This window comes from Akebia trifoliata, chromosome 1, assembly GCF_017979445.1.
Source record: "Akebia trifoliata isolate Shusen 1 chromosome 1, ASM1797944v1, whole genome shotgun sequence".
Taxonomy (NCBI): domain Eukaryota; kingdom Viridiplantae; phylum Streptophyta; class Magnoliopsida; order Ranunculales; family Lardizabalaceae; genus Akebia; species Akebia trifoliata.
The window spans coordinates 1477552-1505040 of NC_141375.1; the positions used below are offsets into that span (position 1 = coordinate 1477552).

Genomic DNA, 27489 nt, shown 5'->3' on the forward strand with positions numbered 1-27489 from the left:
TGTAATTGTTATTATTTGTATTACTTGTAATTTTTTTAACTTAAATAAATAAATTTTAATAATTCAATATTTTGGTTTTTATATGATAATTTTCTCAATCACGTGACATATATTTTTTTAGATTTATAGTAGTTTTTTATTATTTGTAATTTATAAAAATAATTGAAAAATTAAATTGAAGAGCTCTTCACAAATTTGACAAACAATCTCACTTTTAAGAAAAAAATTGCTTAAAAGACCCTCACGAAAGGGTTTCTTTTTAAATAGTCCCTAAATTTTGGGCAATAACTTGATATGACATTTAATAAATTATTTTCTTTCTTAATGGTCTCACGTCACAATTTTTATTGTTGAACTCACCACTATTTACCATCGAGTTTACCACTTTTTATTTACTATCGAGCTCAAGCTTTTTAATTACTATCGAGTTCATTACTTTTTAAATAAAAAGTGTTGAATCCGAAACTAGGTAAAACCCACTCATTTTCAATTTTTGAGTTTATCGACTAAAATATATAAAAAGATCGACTAAAGACTTGAGATATCAACTTATTTAGATGATTTCAACCCAAAAGAATCATTTTTGGTCAATTTTTATCGAAAAATTAAGAAAAAAATGTGAAAAACCCTAATTTTTTACATATATCTTCAACAAATTTGAAAAAACTCTTGAAAATGATTTATTCCTTCTTAAATCCTTTCAGATGGAATTGAATCTCCAAAATTTGATTGAAATATCAAAAATCCAATTTTTTGATGAGAACTATGAATTTGAATGGTTAGAGCATTCAATTGTATAAGAAATGTGGGAAATGAGTTCCCAGGACAGTTTAAAAAATGAAAAGTTCATTAAAAATACTATTAAGAAACCGCCCAAAACTTATGGACTACTCAGAAAAAAGTCCCTCCACCAAAGTCCTTTAAAGAAAGGAGCCTTTTTTACATTTAAAAATCTACCCCTGGACACCAAGGTAGACTCCAGAATGATCCCATCTCAAAAGCATTTCACTATTAAAAGTTTGGAAGGACAATAAGAGGATCCCTTGATTTGATCATAGATTTCACTATTAGCGTCCCACCTAGAATACGTAAGGGACCATATAATAATGGATGAATTAACTCTGTGACATAACACGTGTCCCTAAGCCAAACATGTTTGCTTTGTTTAAGACAGGCCTGCGGTTGGACCCAATGTCAAGATGCCATGTGTCAAGATTATGTGCATCCACCTGGCAAAAAAAAGCACAGCAAACCCATTCAATTAATTATAGGAACACCACCACTAACCACGCAAAAAATTATAAATACACCAATCCCAAAAATACCCCATCATTGATCCCACCAAAAAATACAAATATATTAAACTCAACGACCTGAGTACCCTCACCACCCCAGTTATGCACATAATACCTTCAAGAAAAAAAAAAAAAAAAGAAGTTTCTTCAGCCATTGATGCTGCCACTACTTGGATAAGCTATAAATTAACATTCTACCTAAACATGGCCATGATCATGGATGTATGGAATCCTGTACCAAAGAAAGTAGGAACTTTATTATTGTATACAACACCAAATGAAGAAAATCAGAAAGCAAATATACAAAGCTAACTCCATTGTCCTAACAAAAATAAGATTTCTCAAAATGTATATTTGGCAGACCATTCAAGAGTGTTTTTAAAAGCTGTGTGAGGCTCATTAAAAATGTTATTAGTAAGAAAGAAACACTAAAAACAGTTGTAGTAGTATGCCTCAGGCCGAGGCGAACGCCTCTCACGAATTTTTCTATTTTTAAACAATACATTAACCATAGTTAAGTCATAATAATGTTTTTTATCAATTCATCATCTATTACAATATTTCTATAGAACTTTCATGTTACAATCAACTAAGTAGTTTGTTATCTTTCTCAGACTTTGCAGTCAAATATAGGCTAATTATCACATAAAGTAGTGGAGGTTACTCCCAAGTTTGAACTCGCTTCTAATGATAGAAATAACTCATCAAATGCTAATAGACGAAAGAAAAAATTTGTATGTAATACCTGAACAATGCTATCCAGTATCCATTCAATTCTATGCGTCTTCCACCAAGAGTTCCTCCTGAAGCTCCATTTGAAATATTGAATATTCTCTTTCAAAGAATAAAAATTCCTGGAGAAAAGAAGTTTCCAGATTATGAATTGTTTTCAAGAATATCAAATTTAGAACATAGTTTATTTGATGTCCATCTCATAACCATACAAGTAAACTCATATCTACCAATGCCTTCCTCTTGGATGGGTGATAGACCACAAATATACCAATCAATCATAGCCATCCATCCTACTGCTAAAGCTCCGGCAAGGAAGAAAGTACATACATCACATGGTTGGGATCATTTGGTTAGCGTGCCTTTGATCTTGGCCTATTTGAATGATGCGAGTCGATGGGTATCATCACAATTATTCATAAAGTTCATCTGAACTTTCTCCTACTATGAATACTTCCAATGAATTAGTGTGAAGTGTTCTCAGTTATGATGTTTATTTCTAAACCCTTTTTTGTCTTTTCCTATTTTTATGTATTTCATATAAATATCTCTTGAAGGAATAAAGAAAACAACTTTTCTCTGGATAATTTTTCTCTCTCCAAAATCTTAGATTGAATTTGTATGTGGTATCAGAGCCTACTAAGATCAAGAGAGAGAATTGAAGAACTATTTGGAAGGGACCCTAGAGATGTCACCCACTTCTGTTGCCCTTCAATTTCCAGCCAGCAGGGGCTGTCGCCCTACATCTTTCGGCCTAATAGGTCCATCAGACCTCAGATCTGCTCTTTTGCGAACTACCTCTACTCTTCTAAACCCTCGAAGGTCAGATCCAAACTTCCAGGTCCTCATTGAGCTGATTTGAACCCCTCTTTTGGCTATTACTGCCCATGTCATGAATGTAACTGAGATGGAGTAATAGATCTCAACCTCATGCTTTGAGTAGTTATTTTGTGTTTGGGAGTGATATTATGTGTGATCTGGATATTCAGCGAGTAGTTAATTTCCCGAAGTCATACTAATAACACATAGTTGATACATCTATATCGCCATGAAGATTTATGCAACACTAGTGTATTGGAATTCTAAGGTAAGGATGTCTAACTTATGTCTATGTCTTCCACTGAGACGTGCACCATTGGTTAGTTTTGGGGGGGCCGTGTTTGTAAATATTAGGATGGCATGATGTAAATATTAGTGTCAATGTGAGCACTTGAACCAAAGCTAGTAATGATTACCTGTAACTTGACACTGACTAAATAAATGGAGCAACCCATAATCAGGGGAAGCAACCAGTTCGATCAACTCATCATGGCTTTCAGGTGGATCACCACACTCCACAAGAGAAACAGAAACCTGTACACATAACAGGATCATGAGTATTATATGTGGAATATTAACATTCAATCACTCAACAAATAGAACACAAAGATTTGATTTCTGTGGGCTAAGTAGGGCTGTAAATGGATTGGATCAGACTCGAAATCAGATCTGTTCCGATAACTTCGGGTCTGGATCGATGTTTTGGAATCCGATATGATAAGGTTTTGATATGATATCTTACCAGATCAGATCAGGATCAATCATGTCCTGATCCAACTAGGACCCAAACCGATAATATGTTAGAAATTATATGAATTATATTATATATTTGTTGTGATATATAAAGTTTATTTAGATTTTGTATATAAAATCCGGTTTGGCCCGATCTGATTTTTAATGGATCGGATCTGGATCTTAATACTGATTTCAATAAAAACCTGACATGATAAGGGTCCAATCCAATACTTATCGGATCAGTCTTGAACTGGATCAGATTCTTATTGGATAGGTACCCAATCGACCCCAGTCTGATCCATTGACAGCCCTAGGGCTAAGAGCAGACTCTGCCTCTGAAAGGAGTCTACCTGCATACATCGGAGAATGATTTCTGGAAGACAACACCTGCGGCAAAGGCCACACACAATGTACGTTGCTGGTTCTTTGAGAAGACCCTCCCTGTTCGAATACCAAGCGTCCAGTCGGGATATCTCCATTGTAACTCCAATTTGAAATTGGATAATCTCGCCTGCTTTGAGAATTTAGTACCCATAGTACGATAAAAAAAGAGAGGTTCTATTGCCACACCAACTTTTTCTGATGGCACCACAATTCATATGTAAATCACCAAAGAATAGCACACATCTTGGGGTGTCATTAGTAAAAGTTGGTGTGGAGTAGAAGCTCTCTAAAAAATATGACTGCAAAATCATATTCTTTTTTACCTTTGAAGCCAGATGCCATGACTGCAGCGAGAATACCACCATCATTGCTTTCATGTCGTCCAAGTCCATCACCTTCTACTGCCAAGCAGCGAATCACTACCTCAATGCAGTAGTTGTCTTTTGAAGAAACAGAGACGTTAACCTGCCCATTCATACATCACAAGTAATGGTCATTAAAATAGGAAAAAAAAATGCTTGAGAAATTACGTTTTAAGAAATGCCACCCATGTGAGGCCTTTTTGCCTCCGTGAGGCTAGGTGATATGAGGTTTAAAGAACTCTTAAAAAAAGTTATCAAATTCATAAAAAAATATATATGAAAAAGTTTTAAGTAAGTGAATCAACTATAATAAATAAATAAATCAACTATAAAAATAAGAAAGGTCATGAACTCTTCTTTATGATGCTTTAACATAAATTAATTTCTCGAGACTAGGCTTCTCTTTTGATATATAAAATTTATTGACTTCTCAAAAAGAAAGTAGGTTGAGAAGACCTACCTACCTAGAAGCTGGAACAAGGAAATACAATATAAGGCAAAAGAGCAAGCCATCGAAGAGCAAAAAACCAAAATTACAATCTCACAGAACAAACAAGACCTTATCCAAAAAGGAGTTCCTCAACCCATTAAATCTTCAATCCCTTTTTGAACCAGTAAAATAAGAACCCAAGGGTGCTGATGAAAACCTAATGTGGAGACTGCACCTTCCCAAGAAAACCTCTTTTCATTCATTTCTTTCCAGATGCTCCAACAAAAGGCATAGCGGCACAATTTCCATAAAATCCTAACTATTCATGAAGGCCAAGGAATGCCAACTTGAAAATAGGAATGAAATGCACCTAGGAAGAATAAAAAAAAAAAAACACAAAATGGGACCAAATAGAATGACTAAAGATCAATATATAAGAATATCGTTGACCCATTCACCATTTGATTTGCACAACACACAATAGTTGATGTACATGACACCACAACGAAGGTTCCAACTCGCAAAGTTGGTTAAAGTCTGTAAGTAAAAACCTACCACAACCTGGGTTCAAAACCTACCTTCACCTACTAATTCCTAACCACTAATCTTACTTGCCTACCAAAAAAATCAGATAGACACCACAAGATGTTAGATTGTCAACCGTCAGTATGTTCTCTAAGGCAGCAAATCAAATGAAAACAGTCACCTTAGATGGAATTTTTTGACTCCTAATGGAAGAAGCATGAAATTTTGAACAACCACAATGGGCTAGATAAATAATGATTAAATTACTTAACAAAGAAGATGCCATCAGGACTCCCCATCCTAACCCGGAGATCTTCATCCAATTTAGAGAAAGGACACCCACGATCTGGTTAATAAGGCTAATAACGTAATTAAAATAACAATCATTGAAATTCCTCTTAAAACTGAAATCCAGATAAGTACTTTGCCCAGACCAAACCATGTAGAGAGTTCTTCTTCATGAAAATAGCAAACATATTAGAAGACAGCTTTACAAGAGAGTTACCACACAAGAGATCCTCCTATAATTGGATTCTATTCCTCTCCCTGGCTCTAAAAGAAATTCAGGGAGTACCTTAAGGATACCTTTCCACACTTTGCACCTAATAGCACCACTCTCACATCTAGATTGGCTGAGTTGAACTTTGATTGAATGAATCTCTTCCACAAGCTATCTTGGTCAACATTGAAACTCCACAATCACTTGCCCAACAGAGATTAAATTCATCACCCTAATCCTCTTAAGCCCTGAACCCCCACACTTATTTGGAAAATAAATGGAATTTGCGAGCAATGTTTTTGTTGTTCGAAAGAACTCAAGAAACATTCTGTTCAACTAATATTCCACTCCTACAGAGAGAATAATATTGGAAACTGAATTGGGATGCTAGCCATCGAAAGGAACCTCACCTTCCACCATCACAACCTTCTGCCAACTCTTCAATAAGAGGATCCAAAAACTGCCTTATTCTTATACACCACTCCAAGCAGCAACTATCAAAGCATTAAGAACTTATTATGTGATATTCATATGCAAAATTTTCTCTATCATTTGAATACGTCATCACAGGTCACATATCGTATTTTTCCATTTATCAAATTCAATTTAGTAATGTAACTTGCCAATGATACATTGTCCCAACTATCTTGGTTGGTTAACCCAATAAGTGACTGAGGTAATATTTAGCTTACACGATGTTGAAAATCATTTATGTTGTTGACTTTTTCGAACTGTCAATTCTGATATCAAGACCCTTTGGCATTCTCCCATAAGCCCACGTTTTAGATGTTTGGTAGTGTAGCATTTTTTGTTTCTCCAACCCTATAAGTGGTCACTTGAACACACTTTTATCTAAAATTATCTAGACCGTGTATGTCAATTTTGTTTGCTAGTGCAAATAAAAGAAGAAAATTAATTGGATTATCTTCAAAGGGTTGTTTTTGACACATGACATATACAGAACGGTACTTTAGAAAATTGGAAAAGAATGGGGAATATTAACATGAATAATATTTTATATGTTTAGCTAGTGTATGTGCTTGCAAAGTCGAGGATTTGACCTCATTCTCAATCCTTGAGACTAAACCTTTCCTATGTGTGGTATAAGCTTTCTTATATACCATTCAAGGCTTAATTTCAAGTAAAGGATCTTGGTTGATATTCTTCTTAGGATTTATGATTTTCATATTAATACAATTACTGTTAACTGCAATTGGTACAGGTACTTCCATAAAATGATAAGAATTCAGTTTCTTGTGAAGAATCAACAACAAATTGATTTATGTTTACTTGAAAATTGCATTCTATTTTGACCAGATTTGAATGTTTATTATGTAATCAATAATTAATCAAGCTTTCTAATGTTTTAGCATAATTTCGAAATTTACTTTTCTTTTTCAAGTTATCCTGATACAAAACCTGAGAGGAGAGAAAGCCAAGGTCACCTCAGAATTTCTTTGGCAGAAAAATTGAAGAGAGCAAAATACTAGTATGGCCGACACATTATTTTTCCACTTAAATGGAGTACCCTTGTCAGCTCAAATAGATTGGACACTGATAAATAAATAAAATGTTAAGCTACAATGCCAAGATCTAATAAAAATCTCTATCACACCATTCAAAAAAAAAAAAACTCTATCAGAATTCAGAATGTATTCAATAATGAAGAAATTTCATACTTTCACACTATCCACCCTGCATGCAGCACACAGAAATGGACTGCCTCACCAATTAGACATAACCGAAGATTAAGATAATCCTAAAACCCAAAGATGTGTTTCCACAAAATTGATTGGACTTCAGACAAGTGTCTTTTGATTAGACGACTAGGGCAAACTAGTTGAGCTAGGTTCGGGGCTAGCAAATATCTTATTGGCAGGACACCGGTCAGATGATCCAGGACCCTTGCATTTTTGCCATTTGGATGTCAGAGGGGTAAGGAAGTATGCAAGCTTCATCTTACACCATATTAAAAAATACCTAAGCAGACAAAATTCAATAAAATAAATAAACATACCATAAATTCACGATTTAACACAACTTCTTCACTGACTGAAGAGTAGAAAGCACTCGTCAATGTAGTACACAAGGTAGCATCTGGACACATGCGTTCACCCGAAGGTAGACAGAGCATTGCAGTGGCATGTAATTCAAGGTGAGTGAGATCCACTGATTCATTAAAACAGTCTTCCACAGAAATCAACCAAGGACGTTCTTTTCCTATAGGGGAGAATAATAAATATAGTTAGAAAGTATATTATTTGAATCCTAAAGTCAAAAAAAAAACAAAATTTTAAAAAATACAATGACTCTAAGGTATCCAGAAAGAACCCAACCCCCATAACATATACGACTATATGTGCATAATCAACTCTCAATCCAGGTCTTTCAATTGGTGGACCGTCTCTAGGATGGTCAAAGCCCAAATACCAGAGTACGCATCATCCACTTCCCCCACCCCCACCCCGGTATATGAAAGTGCGTAATTGTTTCAGCAAAACTCACTTTGTAGCAGTAACAATGAGGACTTCAGTGTTTCTTTTGCTGCTCTAATAGCTCTCTGTCTTTCTTCCAATGAAAGACCAAGAGAAACTTGTGAATTCTCCAACTCTATTTTAAGCCAATTTCGATATGCTGCATCAAAAGAATAATACTCCCTCTGTCCAATGAAACAACAAAAATTAGAACAGGAATTGCACAACACTAGAAGTAAAGAATACTCGGTGTCACAAATAATCAGTACAAGCAATGCTTGGGAGGGTCCAGTTGCAGAGACAAAATAATAGGAAGAGAGTAAAGAAGCATACCCAGTCTTGAAGCTCATAAAAGTTCTCAGAAACATCATGATCGTCAAAGGAAAAGAGAGTGTCTGTAAGCTGTTTCAAAGGCTCGGCAAGAAAACTAAGTAACATGTGTGCTCCTACAGGCATTTTTGGATCTCTCCACATAGAAATCAGAGCGAACTCCCTGAACAGTATGTTACTATAAAAACACCAAAGATTAGTATTCTCAGAACCCAAAAGAAGGAAAGCAATATAAACTTTTGAATAGGAATGACAATATTACTTAATTAGAAAGTGTGCACCCATCATGTAGCTCGTATTTGAAGTGAAAATCACTTAAAAACTCATTTCAAACATGCTCATCAAACAACCAACTGTCCATGAAGTGAAATTTATATTTTCTTTTTCCGAAAAATTAAAATAACTATTTATTATCAAATGGGTCGCCAATGTCGCCAATGTCAAAAATCAATCCTGTGCAGTCCATCAGAAGAATAGTTCAACATCACCAACAATGCGGTGATATATGTATCCCTAGGGCTGCCTTATATTCCTACATGGATAACATGTCACCTCTTCCTTATAGACCACGGTTATATCCCCTTTTTTACGAGAAATCATGAAAAGTTAGTTGTCATAGCGACTCCTGTCACCTCTTTGATATCCAGAATAACTAATACCATCACCGATCGTGAGACCACATTGAGACAATAAACACAGATGAATCAATTACTAATTTAACTAAGATGAGCATCTGCTCCATACAATCGAGGTTTGCAGTGGCTTGATCAACCCCAAACAAACCCCGATGCATCCCTAATAGCTTGAACTGCCAATATAACACATAAGCCTAAATCCTTTATTCACCCATTGACAAAAACTGGGACCCAGTTACAGGAATCTAAAATGATGATGAGTGCAGTTTGTTTCATTTCCATAAAAAAGTTATCCCATCAAAGATTAGAGCTTTGGTGCATTACAGCGTTTGCTTGTAGCAGGAGTCATTTTTGGTGAGAATCTAATAGAAAGCCAATTCGGAGCTAAATAATAATAATAACATAGAAATAACTCTCTTTAGGTCAGCCACCTCTTGTTCAAGAAGAGAATGGGAAGTGCAGTTTGTTTCATCTCCATAAAAAAGATATCCCATCAAAGATTAGAGCTTTGGTGCATTACAGCGTTAGCTTGTAGCAGGAGTTTGACTATTCGGAGGTAAATCATATTTAGTGAGAATCTAATAGAAGGCCAATTTCATGACTTGATATAAATCCATGGTGGATGGTCCTATTTTGTTCCTTCACCAGTTTCCTGGCTCTCATCACTAAAGTATACAGAGGATGCTAGTTTTATTTTGTACATATACATACTTGTAATTACTGATCTGGTAGTTTAGGTAAAGGGTAATATCAAATTCTAGCTTAGCCCACTGTAAAATAGTAGGGACTTAGTCATCATAAGGTGACCCTCAATATTTGGCAATACAGGGAAATGATCAGGTAAATGGGCCAAATGACAGAAATTTTAAATAATTAAAAAAAAAAAAAAAAACATCAAGGTTGAGTACCTATGCATCAATGCCTTTAAAAGAAGTTTGGCATTAATAATCTCAGCATTATTGATAGTTGATGGGGGAGTGAAACAGAGCCATTGAATAACCATAGCTTTCTGAAGACTCGGTAACCTGTGCTGCTCTCCAACATCAGATGATTTCTCATCATATTTGCCAGGTTTGGTTTCTCGGGACCTCAACAAAACCCTATTCATATAAATTGAAATAATGTTAGTCAGCTATGGCATTTGGCATCATATTAATTGCACTCATTCAAATTAAGAAGAAAGGAAATGTTTCGGCAAATACAGGTACCTATCAATAATTTCTTCAAAACTGCCTCTCGAATCATCCTCGGGAGAAAATGGCAAGTATTCTATTGCAGACAGGAAGATTTTATATTTGACATGCACACTGTTAACCGGCACAAATACATGATTAGAACATTTAAATCACCAAACCAAGAGGCTGGAAGCAACAAAAAAAAAAAGTATGAAAATTCAGATCACAGCTTAGACATACTGACCTTGGAAACAATTTTCATTCATCCTGGTTTATAATATATTAAAAACCCTAAACCTCTAATATGAAAAGTTTATTGGGAACTATGAGATAATACATGGAAGTAAGCTCACATCAAGAAATGCTCTCAGAAGGAACCTCCATTTCTGACAAATATTGTTGGGTCAGACATCCATGTCAGATATGTTTGACACACGCCAGCTCTTCAGTTTAGATATTTTAATTGATCAATTATTTTATTCCAATCCTTATTTACTGAGTTCACGTACAGGAACAGCAATGTGAGAAGGAGATGCAAAAAAATATCTGTAGACTCCAGGAGTGAGATTTACCGATCGATGATGAGGAGAGTTGCAGGAAAGAAAATCAGTTTCTTGAGTGAGGAGCAGAATAATTGGCTAGAAAGATTTCAAGAGGAGAAAGTTGGGATGGAAATCAAATATTTAAGTGAGGATCATGCTCCAGGTAGATGGATTCTCTCCCTTACTTGCTTAAACACTGGTGGGATATAGCAAGGAAGGTTTATGCATAAAGTGTTATTGAGGAAGACGGTATTAGTAAGATTCTTCCTCAATTCTTGTATGTTTCTATAAACGTCTACTCCTCAATACAATATAATAAAATTTTACTTGTGTTTGTGGCCACGGACTATGGGCTTGTTAAAAAAAATCCAATAGTAACTTAGTATAAATCAAGGACGAGATGAGTGCATCTAGAACCAGATATCCATGTCCAACATCAGGACATCAGCCTGATTGAATGATCCTATTCATCTGATCAACTGCATTCTTTTGGACGCATCCAAGGACAACAATCCAAATTTATCAGATGAATGGGATCAGCAATTAGGCCTGTTCTAGAGATAGAACATCTACAAGTGCCTCACATGTGTGTTACTTTGTTAGAGACCATTTGTAGTATTGTCAAAAAGTGGCATTCCACCACTCGCTTGGAAAAATGTAGCATTTTGAAAACAAAAGATCTTAGAAATACAGTTAAAAGGTTACCTCCCATTTAGCCGCAGTTCCATCATGTGTACAAACAGATCAATGCAACGGTGACGTGCAAGCTGAGAGGCATAAACCCCAACCAACTCCTCATGCTGTGTTGAAAATAGAAACATGGCATACCTGAAATTACATTTGCCAACTGGAAACATTAAGCATCCTGGACAAAACCCTCTAACAGAACAACAACATTCTCAGTTGAACAGTCCAAAGAGAAATATAATATAAAAGGGAAAAAATGGAGAATTCTATTTTTTTTTAAAAGAAAATAACAGCTTTTTTCCCATCAATCAAAAAATAAAAGCTTCTCTCCCTATGTGCACAACATACATGTAGAGAGTCAGGGCCCAGTACTAGGCAGATGACTATAGATGTCAAATCTATCTCCTTTTTTTCAAAGGCTAAGAAAACAACCAGAAAATCCAATTAGAATGGATAATCGCAGCAATCCAATTGGCTTCATTTTTTAATTAGGATGGTGGACTCTGGCCTTATTCTATATGGCCAACACAGTTTAGGAGCAGTAAAGATGGGAAATCATCATTCAAAGAAAACACTTGATGGGAAAGTGGAGAGTTTAGATTTTATTATGGGTGTGGGGTGTGGAAAGGTATTATCTAGATCCTTTTGAAGTTTTGCAAAAGAATATCATTCAGAACTATACAGGGGACCAAAGTACCTTTTTTGGCAGGAATGCAGGGATCACTGGTGTGGCATGTCACCTTTGCAAGGGAAATTTCCAACATGGTATTCTCAGTCATTAAAAACGGAGATGGCTATAGAAGGATTCATGGTTCAAGATGGGGAGATGCTGACATGGGACTACAGTTTTAGGAGTCATATCAATGATTCGGGAATCCAATCAATAACTAACTTTATTAGCCAAATATCCATTGTGACCACCTTCCCTCAGATAAGGATCGAATAGTTTGGGATAGTACACGGGATAAAGTTTTTTCGATTAAGTCCAACCAATCCCTAGCGAACTCCCCTTTCCAGTTGGCTTTTCCAAATGCTACCATCTAGGTTCTTAACATCCAAGGTTACATTCTTTGTTTAGTCGGCTAACTTGAACAGAATCTTAATCTTAGATAACCTCATTTCTCAATGTATCATTTCTGTCAATTTTTCCTCCTTTTGTAAGGCCAATGGTGAGTCTGTTGGTCATGTGCCAAATCGTTGTAGTTTTGCTTGGAAAGTGAGTGCTCATTTCATGTCATTATTCCAAAATTTTGAGCATGTTCATTGTTTGAAAGTTGACAATCACAGGTTTTTTGGGGAGCGAAAGAATCTTATATGGTGTTTGATCCCATTTGCTGTTTGTTGGGGTCTTTCGTAGGAGAGAGCCAAGATTTCAAAGGGAAGGAGTGCTTGCTACAAGAAGTTATTACTAGTATTCTTGATTTGTTGTTGTTTTTTTTTTTTTTTTTTTCAATAAATTGTTGAAGGAATTTAAGGGCGTCTTCTTTGAAGACTTGCTGTTTTTGTGCGAATTTTGAAAGGCTGCAGGTTAGTTCTGTCCCCTTTGTAGAAGGGAGGTCATCTCAACCTCCTGTTCGTAGTTCCTTAATTATACCCTTGAAAAAGAAAACACTGGGTTTTTGCAATAAAAATTAGAATTCGGTCATAGTACAGCCACGTTCCACAAATATTTAAATTTATGAGGCCAGTGACTACACATGTATGACTCACTTTTTCAGTAGGCAATATTTCTTACATTAGTTATATACAATGTAGACCCCAGATCACAAGTCACTAAGCCCAAATCCGTGCACTAAAACCAATAGGTGGGGACTTAGGTGCATGTTGACCCTTGATTAGAAATGTTAACACTCCAGCAGCAGTTCGATGCATGATCATAGTTAGCAATTCAGCATACGAAAAAAATTAGATACAGGATTAGTTCGAGTACGACTTGGAATAAACATTTAACAGGTGGTTTAAAAATTCAACCAAGAAGACTGAGAACGGCAAAAATGTGATACGAGAATGGCTCAGGTATAATCTGAGTTCAACATTCTATAAAAACTTTCAAAATTCAGTTATATGTACACTCTGTAGTTGAAACCTTATGAAGTCAAATAGACAAAGAATAATAACCTAAGTATACAAATAGAATATGAAATAGATAAATAGGTCAAAACTACCAACCAAGTAACTAAAATAATTCTTCATTTCTATCATCCATGTATTTAGATAACTATAAGATTCATTATTCTAACGTCTCTCTTTTCAAAATTCCGCAATTAGCCTTCATCTTCAAACTCGTCCTTGTGCAAATCAAGTCATCTAACATATATGGTGTCAGTCTATTTCTACTCTTTGTTCATGAAAATTCAAATGATGTCCAATTTCACTCACATACAGACAAACTATATGACTGACAAGATACAAATACAAATCTTCTGACATGAGCTCAAGAGAACAATTGAAATCCCCCACCAAATTCTCCTACAGACCAAGAACACTAGGGCACTTACACATTTTGTCAAAATATTCTAATTCTTGAATTCTAAAATAGCATTGAACAAATTAAAAATTAAGACTATGTGGTTTTCTAAAAGTTAATCACATTATTAACACATAAATAGGCAAGCTCTATATACAAGTATCATTTGACATGAGGAGAGATGTCCGTGGTGTTTGAAAAGTAATCAATGGGTGGATGAACGATTTTAGGGCCATTAGCCCATTAGACTGTTGGGAATGAGAATGATTGCTAGGGTGCTTCCTCAAAGAGACCAAAGAGATGATTGTTCCATCAAGTGCTACAGATAAATTGTGCAAGGAAGTATTACACACCCATCAACCAATTTTAAGCTAAACAGAGTACCTTAATCCCAACCACCGTAAATATTTTTTTTAATACCAACTGTATAAAACTCACACTAGTTTGTGGTCAATTGATTAAATGAGAACACAAAACTTCTCTTCTTGTTCTTTTACAAATATTTAAGAATTACGTCAATCTTCATTTGAACTGAACAAAGTAGACATGTCCGGCTACAGCCATAACTGAGAAGTACTTACATGTGGAGAATGAGATCGCCAACAGTCATAACCTTCTCTCTGAAAGCGTCCTTGATTTGGTCAGCAAGTAAATATCTAAGAACAAGCACTAGATGTGCTCCAAAACGAATCATCTGAGGATCACCAAGGGGCCTGAAATAAAGAAAGATGCGTGACAAAGAAACACACTAAATACAAATAACTTGGTATACTAACATAGTTCTCTTGAACTAAGAGAAAACCTTTGAAAAGAAAAAAAAAGGTTTGTGTCCTTCACACTCTACATTACACATGGACCACTTATGATCCGAACAAGATGTCTAATCTGGTTAACCACTTTTGGATGGGCTTAGCACAAAAAAGTCGTAAAAATCAGAATCTTAAGATTCTTAACTGTCCCATGCATTAGCTTTTATTCCAAATTGTTAACCACTTCTCTATCTTTCCATTTATCTGCTTTCAAATGGATGGTTAAGATGTCAAATCAAACTGTGACTTTAGTGTAAGCTAGTCCATAGTTGAAAGATCAGAAGCCAGGTGGGAAATTTTTTTTAAGCGGCCATCCCCCCATCAAAATTTTCGTAGAACCACCTCCATTCGATGACAAGTGGTGTCTCCAGTGAGGTATCCCAAATATTAATGAAAAGTAGGGGCTTCACAAAAACACACAAAAAGTTACGGGTCATCTCAAAGTCGGACTCATGCCAGGTGTGGCACAGCATCAGCGAAAAAGCCATGTGCTCATTTAGGATTCAAAAGTAGAGCATCTCAATAGAGAAAGATCATTCATTACCTGAAGACATTATGTTCATCTTCTGAAGGTGATATCCATGACCATAGAAGGTCCAGGAGATGCGGTATATCTCCAACCATGAGGCTCATCTGTCCAGTAATGATAAGTAAGAGAGCATCAGAAAAAAAAATATACAAGGGAAATGAGGACATGGCTATAACTAATTAGCAAGATAGAAGTAGCTGAAAATTTAGGGGTGCAACTTGGTCCTGGTTCGATTTGGGGCCAAATCGAAACTGAAACATCCTAGGTTGGTTCCACTAAACGAGAACCAAAACCGAACCAAATTGCCCATCGAACCAAATCAAACTAAGGTCAGGTCGGTTCGGTTCTATGGGTTGCCAATATGCTATAAACCTGCTTGGAAGCAACGTATATTTTAATGAAAAGGAAAAAACAAACAAATAATAAACATAAAATATTGCAGATAATAAATCATTAATCTATGCCCTAACTCCTAAGCAGTAAGCACAATAAAAATAAATAAATCATGCTCCAGCTTCTTTCATGCTCCAATCCACAACAAATTAATATATATTTATTTATCTTATAGGGAAATGTTCAGCACCCTAAGTTTTACCACACACTTTGACAAACGTTTTTTGTCCTACATGGGTTAGAAGTTTTGGAATGGGCTGATTTTTGGTGAGGATGATCTCTATGATTAGAAGATCATCCTCCCCAAAAATCAGCCCATTCCGAAATGTTTAGCCCCATGTTTACAAGTTGAAAAATCGTGGACCGTCCATTTTTTGTAAATCATTTTTGATGGGGTTAGAAGTTTTGGAATGATGGGGTTAGAAGTTTTGGAATGAGCTGATTTTTCGTGAGGATGATCTCCTCACCATAGAGATCATCCTCACCAAAAATCAGCCCATTCCGAAACTTCTAACCCATGTAAGACAAAACGCGTTTGCTAAAGTGTGTGGTAAAACTTAGGGTGCCGAACGGGACCCTATCTTATAAGGGTTCAGTTCTTGGTTTGCTTTGGTTCTATAAAACATTGAACCGAGAACAGAACCAAACTGCAACTTGTTCCAAACCAAACCATCCCAAAGCTATAGGTTTGGTTTGGTTCTTGGTTTGAACCGGTAAGTTGCACCCTTACGAAAAATGACATGTGTGTAAATTGCAATAAAGTAATTTAGTGAAGTAAGAGATATATTCTTTTGCCGATGAAAAAAAGCAGATATATTCTTTGAAAGACATGGCTTTAGACACAGAATTAAATGGAAGAACATGGTTTGTTCATTTGACCCAAAGTTTTAGGATAAAGCTGAAGATGTAAATAAAAACTGAAAAGAAGAAAAGATAAACAAAGATTCTGTTAAGATAAAGTATCGGCAAATACCTAACATATATCCTGTATGTATGACCAGCACAAAAAAAGTGTAACGCACAAGAAACTTAAATATTAATGATTAATATCTTAAGAATAGAAAATATTGCTGCCAATAGGTGCTATGAGACCTTAGGAATATGAAAATTATCTAGCAAAATAATGAAGTTTCAAAATCGAAGTAAATTTAATCCTTGTATGTGAACTGAGAGTCTGAGATTCTTGCCTCAATTTGCCGATGCTGATCCTTGCATCCTCGGGAAACAGCTTCGTGTACCATATCACTGCACTATGCAGAAACATTAAAATCCCACTTTGAACAACACTACTGAGAGAAAATATGCACCAAGTGTATACCCTGAATGGAGTTTCTGAAGAAGAGCAGAAAGATCCCGAGGTTGCTGTTTGAGAACATGACGTGGCCAACTTTCTGTACCAGTGGAAGGCTGCAAACTCTCATCTCCCTGTCCAGGACTTCCATCTATATCATCCCCATAAATTTTCAAATGATCTAGGCTGCCTGGCTGAAAGCGGGCCAACTCCAAATCTACCTGAACATCGAGCCATGACTTTGCCATTGCCCAACACGCTGACTACAACATTTGTTGGACATTAGATTTTTTTTTTTTTAATAAGTATAAAGATTTTATAAAACAAAAATAGAGTACAAGAGGAAGAACAAAGGACGCTGAGATGGCCACCAAGAAGAAAAGCATGAACCAATCAAAGAAAAACGAAAGGTAATCAAAGACAAAAACACAAGCAACACGAGCGAATATAGGAGCTACACACGCTTTCCCATCTAAACACAAAATCTTCAAAGAAAATCCCTAAAAACTCCTTGTTTAGCTTAGCCCAAAAAAAAATCAATCCAAGAATCTCCTTGAACACAAGCATTGTTGAAAAAAGTGGGATTTCAAAAAGCAATTTCAGCATTGTTGAAAAAAGAATAAGAAAAGTGTTCATAATTATACAAGAAGTGTTATTTTAAGGCAAGAAAGATGCTCACCTAGAAGCTAGGAAAGGACAAACAAAGATGATCCTAGGTAAACCCCAACACAAAACCAAGCTGCCCTTGGTCATTTCTTAATTCTTTTTAAGTGAAACCCCTTGGGTTATATTTGAAAAACCCTCATTATAACCCATTTGGAAGATCCAAACACCCAAGAATCCTTAATTTGTGTGGAAATAAATAAAAAAATAAATAAAATTTGAACTCCATCCAAATCATTCCAAATGCATTTCGTTTGTTCCATTTATTTAACAATCAACTTTGTGAGTTGTTTTGGACCATCCAGGTCTACTTTTTGGGGGAAGTGACCAAAGATCAAAGCTTTGGGAGATATACACACAGTTGTGGTTTTTTGTATTTTTTATTGTTGGTTGTCTTCTTCTATGACTTTGAATGCCAATCCAAGTTGGGAGTATGGAAGAATCTAAATCCATAGAAATAAATGCGTCACTTCCAATTTTTGTGGGAACCACAGAAGGCAATTTTTTTGGCATATGTACTTGCCGCAGTGTTGGGAAAAACGCAAAATGGGGATCTTTGATCCTCCGCCCAATCTTTACTATAACTTTGGTAGTGACAGACTAGCCCATATAAGGTACAACCTAAGACGGAACTATTTTCATCGAGATGTATTTTATGTCTTTTTAAAGTTCGCCAAGGCGAATTCACCCTTAAAGCTTGCTTTCTCGCTGTTGCAGAAAAGGAGGATGCTCTAACTGAGAATTCAAGGAAGACTTGTTCCAACGCCCATTTCTTGCTAATGATGTGATGATAGAAGCACTCTCTCTCCTTTTTCTGTTTAGCCATGACAGACACCTTTATGTATGCCATTTTGAGACACCAAAAAGGAACAGAGGCTCAATCTAGATTTGTCACAACTACCAACTACCTCGAATTAAACCCAAGCCCCTCTTCTAGAGCTGTCGGAACTAAAAGAAAGAGAAGGGCGGCTCTTCAATTACCGGGGTACATCTTCATTCGCGGTATCAAACCACATTTCCATAAACTCCCCTCCTCATTTCCAAACCTAAACAATCAATCGCCCAGCAGAGCTATGTTTATCAATCAGATGACAGAGATCCCCTATCTCTTATCCATTTTAGGATAAAAACTTATTTCCAATCAACTAGATGCATCTTATGGCTCCCACTCTTGTCATTCCACAGAAATTCATAGACTAACTTATCTATGCATCTCTCCACACTCCTAGGAATTAAGGATGGTGTGGAGGGTCTTTTAGGCCTTCCACTCCTCAATTGAGAATTGTCTTCTGATTGTAGGCTTGATCTGAAGAGCTTCCTCCTTTGGAGTAAATCATACGGTATATAGAAATACTTGTCCCCTTCAACAATAAATGGCTCTAATCCTATGGCCGACATCCTCTTCAAGCTCCCCACAATCCCTATTGCATCTAGAAACAAGAAAGGGAATACCTAATTTAAAGGTTGATTGGTACATTTTTAGTTAGTTATTTTCATCACCGACAGAAAGAAGAGAGAAAGAGATGAAATAAATTCATGAGATTGGAAATCTGACATAGCACCAATAGTACACTACGTGTGTCAAGTAACTTAGTCCTAGTAACAATTTTTATATATAACTAACAAGATTCTCTTGTTAAGTATAAAGTTGCAAATTATCAAAGGTGGTAAATGGGTGTTGAGAGAGAATACAGTGGTGGTGGAAACCTTTGAGATGAGTGAAAGTGGTGGTTGTTAATCTAGGGGAAAAACCATGTTAACATAAATAACTATTGTGCTCAGCATTAATGTTCATCATCATCTATGCCATATCCCAAATATTGAATTCGGAAATGATTTTGTTATGGAAAAACATTGATATAATGACACTCAATTCAATAACTAAAAATCTTGTGAATATCACACTCCCTCTCCCCATCCCCATTCCAAGAAACTGAAAATTTTCTTCTATTCATCTTTGGCAAAAAGTTGTAACATATTTTTGTCAAAATTCATAACCACCAATTAAATAAATATTATAACACCGACAAAAGATACAAATGGGCAGTGAATGTCTCCTGCGATTAATGGGTAACGAAGTACCTCCCAATCCGTACAAATAGGAAGCAAGCGCTTCAAGTTACTGCACTGGGCTGCATATATGGCTGTCTCATATTTTCCACCATCTTGATCCGCTATTTTCTTCAAAATGGGGATAAGAAAAATATACCATTAGTCACAACCTGTGTACTTTATTGAATAATTATTAAGAAAAGGCAGAAAAATTGCAACAATTAAAGTTATTCTGCTCAAGTCTTTAGTAATAGAAAAGTCCCAGATTTTGAATTCAATAAAGATTGTAGAGGCATTCAACAAAATTCGACCATCGAAGTGCACCGATTTTAATTTCAAGCCCTTTAGGAAAGAATCTGCGGTATGTTGCAAAAAAGAAGAGGCACAAAAAAAATATTGTAAAATATAAAACTCAATTCAACAAGCAGTGAACCCATTAACTCCTACCTCTGAGGCACAATAAGAAGCCCATTTCCAAAGACGCCATTGGCGTCCAATGCCACTTTCCAGTTCAATGGCTTGCAAGGTTCTATTCTTTCCGTTCTTCACCAGAGCATCAACAGAAGGAAATTGGTCTGATCCTCCAAATGGGCATAGAGTTGCAGCTCTCCATGGCTGCCACCACAAAAGGAAAATACCAACCTGTGAGAGGAAACAAAATATTGACGTACTCCCATAACCTGAGACTAAGTAAAAATGTTGCATACCTGCCCAGCAGATCGGCAAAGCTCACATGCCTCATCCAGTCTTCCTGCTCTTAATAGAATCCAGACATCTTCTAGAAGAGATTCATCTTGTTTCTGATGAGAGTAAAGTAATAGTTTCAGCTTAACTCAAATGATATATCTATAGATCTTCCATGATCTACTTTTTCCAAAATGACCACTAAATCCAACAAAAAGAATTAAGCATGAAAAATCAAGTAAGCATTGTTATTTTCCAATTTCCAATGAAAGCACAAATTCAAGATGGCTGACACATTTATTGATGGACAATCTGACGATCATATGCTTGCTAGATGAAAGATTTGGGAACTTGAAAACAAGGTGTTAAATTTTCAGTTAACACCTAACTCTGCTCGGTAAAAATTCAAAATTAATCCAACATGGAGAAGTTCTGTAAAATGCCAATTTTTTTATTTTTGAAGAATTATTAAAAATACTTCAAAAACACATTAATATTCCTAGAGAGTATGAAATAAGCAAGATAACAACACTAATTACTACCAAAAAACAACAACTACAATAATACTAATAATAGTAAATCAACTCTTTATGTCCCCAAAAGAAGAAAAAAATTGAGTTATATGAGACGAATAGTTTTTGGCACATATTGACACTAGTATCTGAATGACTGATAATTTGAGAGACTTAATTTATAATTAGTTGTTAGAGATAAATAAAATTCAATTAAGTCTTCAATTTTAAATTGCAACATTTACCTATCACTCCCTCATCATCCCAGACTTGGCATATGTCCCCATAATATAATTCTTGTAAAATGCTCAAGTAAAACAACATATCAAACTCAAATTCAACTCAAACAAAAAACAAAATAATTTACCTCTAAAAAACAACAATATACATATAATAACAGTACACTCGTACAAACAAACCTAAAAAATATCATTAATGCATGTATCTGTTTCTCTATGGGTTTCTTAGTTATTGAAATTGTAAGGACTTAAAGATGGGGTGTTCGCCACTTTGTGGATTTCTCACCCTAAAAAGATGAAAATAAATGAATAAATCTTGCATAAACCACCATAGATTCGTAACTCTGATCCATTTACATATTATAATACCAATGTAGCTTAAATGCATGAAAGGAACATTAAATTACAAAGAAAAATGGTTTTACAGGCGAAAACCTTCAAATGTAAAACCAGCGGAGCCTTCGATTTTGATTTCAACCCCTAGCAATTGTTTCTAAAAAAAACCCTTAATAAAATGGTAATTTTTCACCTAGGAACCTCCCAGAAGCAATTAATTTGGGTAGAAATAGGGTTATGAAGTATTTTTGAACTCATTTAATTTAATTTAGAAGTTCGGTCCTGAACAGTAACTTCACCAAAATACAAAAGTAAACATCATTTTGCCATTTCATAAAGCAACAAAAATTTTCCGATGTATGGACAAATGCAATATTGTGGTGGGTCCAAGATGGTACAAAAAACCTGGTAGAAAATTTGGAGTCAATCATGTTTCTGGAGTATTTGCTTCTTTTGTTTTCCTTATACATGTAAATGTGAAGACAGGGTTTTGATCCCAGGTCTGTGGTATTTCCTAATACACGTATTCATAAAGAATAGTGACACTATAACACATCATCACCATCTTACACTTCATCCCAAATATTGGATTCGACAACATGAATCCTATTTCACCATTGCAAAATGTAAAAACATTCCAAAGTGGCCCCGTTCATGAAGAACAAGACTTTAATTGAACTTAATAGACTCGTAGGGAAAGCACAAGTCAGTTGTAAGGTACTTTGTCATCAGGGTGTTGTTGAGCTATTTGACGAGTTGGAGCATCAAAGTCCAAGTGTTGAACAATTTCAGGATCAGCAATGCCCTTCTTTAGAAACCTTTGAGTGTTATGCCAAATTCCAGAGCTGGGAAGATAGGAACCAACATGGCATCCTCTAATCTGCAACGAAAAAAAAGTTTTCATGTCAATGAATATTGAAACATGAGGGAGCGCAAAAAGAGATATCATGCAGATGTCTCAGTAAGAAAACATAGACTTGTTTCTATCCGCAAACAAATTTCGGTTTTGTCTATGGCTTTCAAGAATTTAAACCATAGGTAACAATGAACAAGTTTAGAAGAAAACGATAAAAAGAATGGGAGAGCTATCCAGATCCAGAGGAGCTTGATCCAATAATTAATAATGTCATTAAAAAAAAAGGAGGTTGGGAAGACTTATCTCAAGAAACCACATTTACCTAATAGGAGGGAAAAAACAAAAAAAAAAACAAATGAAATTAATGGTAGAAACCAATGAAATCAAAAACAGCATTGAAGTCCAAAATTAATCATTCAAGGTTTTGCAGGAGGAAAAAAAAAAAGGGGGGGGGGGGGGGGGGTCTAAGTTTGAAACTGATCAAAAGCATATGCTCAATCAAAATAAAATTATAAACCATACCTTGTTCTCCAAATCAAGGGCTTTTGAGGCTAACCCTTCGAGCCATTGAACAATCCGAAGACACAATTGCGCTGTATGGTCTGTCATAACAAACTGGCATGCCTCCAGATGCGAAGTTGTTGGGGACTGTCAAAAGCCATCAGAAAAGTTCAGAGATTAGAAAATTGAAAACTCAATAACTCAGAAGAAAAATATATTGAATACTATGAGAAAAACAAAATCCCAATTTGGGATAAGGCCTATGATGATAAAAAATTACAAAATATTCAATAAACCATATTTCATAATAAAGACACGGTACCAGAATAAGGTCTTGAGGAAGTTCTTCATTTCCTGCAAGATGACCCAGAAATTATTTGAGATTAATTCCAAAAGGGTGAAATTTTGAGATGTGGAGAACCTACCAAAAACAAAATTATATTTTTAAATATATCTTAGGAGAATGATTCAGAAGGAACCCTTTGATAAAGTTATACTTCTACATTAATTACAATTTCTCTAATACTTTTTTTTATAAGTACAATTTCTCCAAAACTTGTGGGTAAGCAACATCAATTTACTACATAAAAAAATAAAATAAAATCAACAGGACAAAAGAAAAGAAAGGCCAACATATCAGTAGCTACCAAGTACAAGCTTCTTGGATATTGTTGGGATAATGGGTCTCCTACTGCACCAAAATGGAAAATGTCCAATCTGCAAAGGATCAAGGACTATTGATTATTTGACCATGAGATTTGTCCCCATTTAACAAAGATCTAGCAAATTCATTTGCATCATCATTGTCAAGACCTTAATTCACAAAACCAAAGAAACCTTTCATCGAGGAATTCAATGTGCAAACACCCTAACTCACAAAAGAAAATATGATAGCATGGAAGTCAACCTTTATGCATCAAGGAAGCTTCTAGTGGCTCTGAACAATCCCCAATTCCTTCCAAAGCCATTCCTCAATCTCACATTCATAGGACCACATACCACTAAGAGAATCCAATCAAATGCGTCATAACAATTCCTCAATAAGATCAAGTTGGAGTATGACCCAACTATCAAACCCACCTTCTCCACCAACTTCCTATACCACATGTCCCTCCAGCTGCCCCTACCACTAAATATTCAAACTAACCAAATTGTCTACAGTCCCACAACTTCACTGTCAATTTACCATCCATTCTATATCTACTGGTTCCTTGATTTAAAATAAAATCTGCTTAATATTTTGTTATCTTTCTCTTCACAACAGATTTAAGGGCTCTAGTATCTACTCCCCAAAAGTTCCATGACATGATCCTCATGATGAACTCCCAACATAACCCCATCTTCCCTCTTCTTACCCCATTTATCTCCTTCACCCTATTTTCCCACCATATACACCCTCTCCCAAACATCCCCACTCTAATAATTTTAGGAATTCCTTAGATGTACAAACCCCTCTACATTACAAATACATGCATCATCAGCATAACCCCACATCCCTATCCTCTAAATTCTGAGAAATATCACTGCAATTTTCCACTTCTCCCACAAATAGTTAACCTAGATTGTCATTGATCTTCACCATCTTACTTGTACCATCTGCTCCCCTCTCCTCATGTGTCAGCAAAAGATGAAAAGGCAAAACTAAGCACAAAGAAGATTGTGAAGTCAGTGTAAAGGGATAGAGAACCCCTAGCAATGCTAAAGCAAAGAAGTGTACATCAATCCTCCTATGCCTATAACTAAATAGTACATTTTTTAGACAAGCCAAGGAAGGGGGGAACAACTCAGTGGCGTCTCAAATTAACTCATCGACCATGTAAATTTACATAATATCGGGTGAGTCGCAGAAGAAAAATCCTTTATCATCTTAAGAGCACAAAAGCTTTCAATAATTTAAGCGTGCCAAAAGTTATATGATACATATTGCAATTCCAAATGTAAGAAGTTTAATGGTTAAAGAGTCATTTCCTTTCCCAAATAGGTACCACAGAAGAGACCAAGAAGCTGCTTCATCGAGTAAGAGTCGAGCCTTTTGCCTCATTAATCTATCCTCTATGACCCGGTGCCTTCCATTAGATCCATACCTACATAAGTAATGCACAAGACAACAATCAAACACAAAGAACACAATAGAATAAAGGCAGCTAAATCTTTGTACTTTCAATGATATTCTAAAACTGTCTGTAATGCATAGCAGTGGCATTATTATTACTAGGAATCGATTATTTTATTCTAAAAGGAGAAAAAGAAGCCAGTAGCATAGAATCCACATTGTAACACAGAGTATAACAGACTTCAGGTGTTCGACACACCTAAGTGATTCTGAAACATTTCGGCATACCCTCTCAAACCGTAATATCAGATCGGGGATAGGCATCAATCCTGCAAAATGCAGACTGTTGATCATGAGATACGCAACAAGGATATGAAAATTTATGCTAATCTACACGCAGGATGACACTGTAATTAAATGGAAAAAAATGAAAATGAACAAAAAAATAAATATGGAGCTGATCACTAAAAGGTAGAAGAGTTCAGAAATGTATTAACACATAAGCCACTAGGCTCCTAAGACCCAATGAAACATAACTCATATGAGTTTCAGTGACAGTTACTCAAAGGAGAATACGGGTTTTACACCGTTAAGTTTTGAGTTTCAAACTTCATATTTTCTGTAGGAAACTTAATCTAAATCTCTGGAAGCTTTCATTCATCCCATACCATGCATCATTTTATCTCATTTTCAGAACGTTGAAATCAATTCCTCCTCCCTGGTCAAATCAAGTAAGCATCCTAGTTGATGACCTAATTCAATAGACGTCTACAATTCCGTACAAAACATAGACATGGTAAGGCAACGATACACTAGTTCTTTGTTGTGCTATTCAAAATGTATCTTTAAAAGATCAGTTAAAACAGACAAACCTGGAAGCCCAACTAGCCACAACCAGGATTTACAATTTGAGTTTTAACTCCAACATAATAATTATAATAATAGTAAGTATGAAATCCAATAAAACAAAAGGAGAAGCATTAAAATGAATGATAAAAATATATTAACAAGAAGAAGATCGGAAAGAAAATTATATTAATTATACTCCCAGAAAAATGAAAAAGAGATCAACCCCCACAAAATTCTGTTTTCAGATTTTATTTTTGATGGGTATAAATACATTAAAATGAAACTTGTCAGATTTGAAACAAAAGTGAAAGTCAAGGACTAAAGTTTCAATGAATTCTAGCTCCTAAATCATACTACCTAGTACAACCGGAACTATTTTCAAGCCAACAATGCCTATTTGAGTCAAGTATGAGAAGTCAAGTCAAATTCAGATGAATCACTCGCAAACTTCACATGGGTATTGATTGGTACACAAGTCTTTAAAACCCGAATCACAATAAATATAGTGCAGCAAACGGAATTATGTAAAAGACTAAATTTTCATTAGCATTCTAGAATAAAATCAAATTCAATTTGAACTTCGATCACCTTGAAGAGCAGAATCAAGCAATGATGCAAATAACGCAAATGTCGATTCTATGCCATCTGTCACTGACGCTTCATCTTCACTCTTGAATGATTTTAGCGACGGGCTACCTACTCCTCGAACCGAATCAACCACACCATCATCAACAGAGGATCGCCTTTTGAGTGGCTTAGCTGGTGTTCCTTCCAACCCATCGGGTTCCAAATTCTCGACCTCTTGTTTGATTTCTTCGAGAAAAAGTGCAGCATTTGGTCTTATATGAATGTTTTGTCCATCGTAGAAAAGCTTCGAAGATGAATTTTCTTGGTGAGGCGAAATGTTTGAAGCAGAATGTCTTTTCCTGCACATTAGGGTTTAATTGAGACTTTTTTTTAACCTAGATTAATCAACTGTTATAACAAATTCAGAATTTAATGAAAATTGGATCGAAACAAAAGATTTACCCGTAACGACGGAACTGCTCTCTTGAGGTAAGGTCTTCTGGATCGAAATAGCTTGGAGAGGTCTCCATGTCTACTTCCATGGCGACGATTATGGCGAGATCGAAACCCTAGAATGGTTTAAACCCTTGAAGGTGAAGCGCGGGAAGGACAACTAGCTGCTGAGGTTTAAACCCTAATGTCAACAAAGAGTTGGAACTTTGCTCGGTTCATGAACCGGTAAATGCTCATGGACCGCTGGTTTTTCCAGACCGATGGTTCACCCTCAGAGGGACTTCTTTCTAAATTCCCACTGGTTTTTGTTTCTTTATGCCCCTCCCTACCTCCTTTCAACAATGCAAATCATTGAGATTAACTTTTTATAGTAGTTGAGATCGACGCTTGCAAATAATCAGTCTCAACATTTGAATGATTGATCTATCAAGTTGAAATGTCAATCTTGAGGATTTGAATTTGATGGTTTATCATGACGAGTGGTATTAAGAAAGAAAGGTTTTGCTAATTAGGTTAAGATATCGCCAGAAGAAGGTAAGACCTTGTGGAGGTTGTTCCCAGTGTCTCAAGTTCAAACACCCTTAAATCCCTTCTTATACTAAAAGCTAATT

General features: G+C 35.7%; 1 protein-coding gene across 3 annotated transcripts; it reads right to left on the reverse strand.

Annotated features, from left to right (window-relative positions):
• Window positions 1-888: 888 nt before the first annotated feature.
• Window positions 889-27402, reverse strand: LOC147410295 (nuclear pore complex protein). 3 transcript variants are annotated; one of them, XM_086433656.1, is made up of 26 exons: window positions 26888-27402; window positions 26447-26784; window positions 25269-25338; window positions 24918-25040; window positions 23279-23303; window positions 22978-23103; window positions 22321-22479; window positions 20536-20628; window positions 20276-20443; window positions 19859-19957; window positions 17141-17376; window positions 17010-17067; window positions 15445-15533; window positions 14673-14804; window positions 11643-11765; window positions 10429-10527; window positions 10129-10320; window positions 8589-8763; window positions 8287-8440; window positions 7799-8001; window positions 4289-4430; window positions 3932-4092; window positions 3270-3380; window positions 2041-2155; window positions 1411-1527; window positions 889-1229 (listed from the first exon to the last, which is right to left on the reverse strand). In XM_086433656.1, the coding sequence occupies exons 1-24, from the start codon at window positions 26965-26967 to the stop codon at window positions 2072-2074; spliced, it is 3240 nt and encodes a 1079-aa protein (XP_086289782.1). In that variant the 5' UTR covers window positions 26968-27402; the 3' UTR covers window positions 889-1229; window positions 1411-1527; window positions 2041-2071. The 3 variants fall into 3 exon arrangements, with proteins under 3 accessions (XP_086289782.1, XP_086289779.1, XP_086289772.1); XM_086433653.1 differs by having other exon boundaries at window positions 1494-1527; window positions 2041-3380; window positions 26888-27397; XM_086433646.1 differs by lacking the exon at window positions 1411-1527 and having other exon boundaries at window positions 2041-3380; window positions 26888-27397.
• Window positions 27403-27489: the final 87 nt, after the last annotated feature.

Coding starts and splice junctions, on each gene's coding strand:
- LOC147410295 (XM_086433656.1), bottom strand. CDS start 26,967: ATGGAAGTAGACATGGAGACCTCTCCAAGCTATTTCGATCCAGAAGAC. Junction 19,958..20,275: donor CTTCTTATTGTGCCTCAGAG/GTAGGAGTTAAT, acceptor CCCATTTTGAAG/AAAATAGCGGATCAAGATGG. Junction 4,431..7,798: donor TGTTAAATCGTGAATTTATG/GTATGTTTATTT, acceptor ATGAATGGGCAG/GTTAACGTCTCTGTTTCTTC.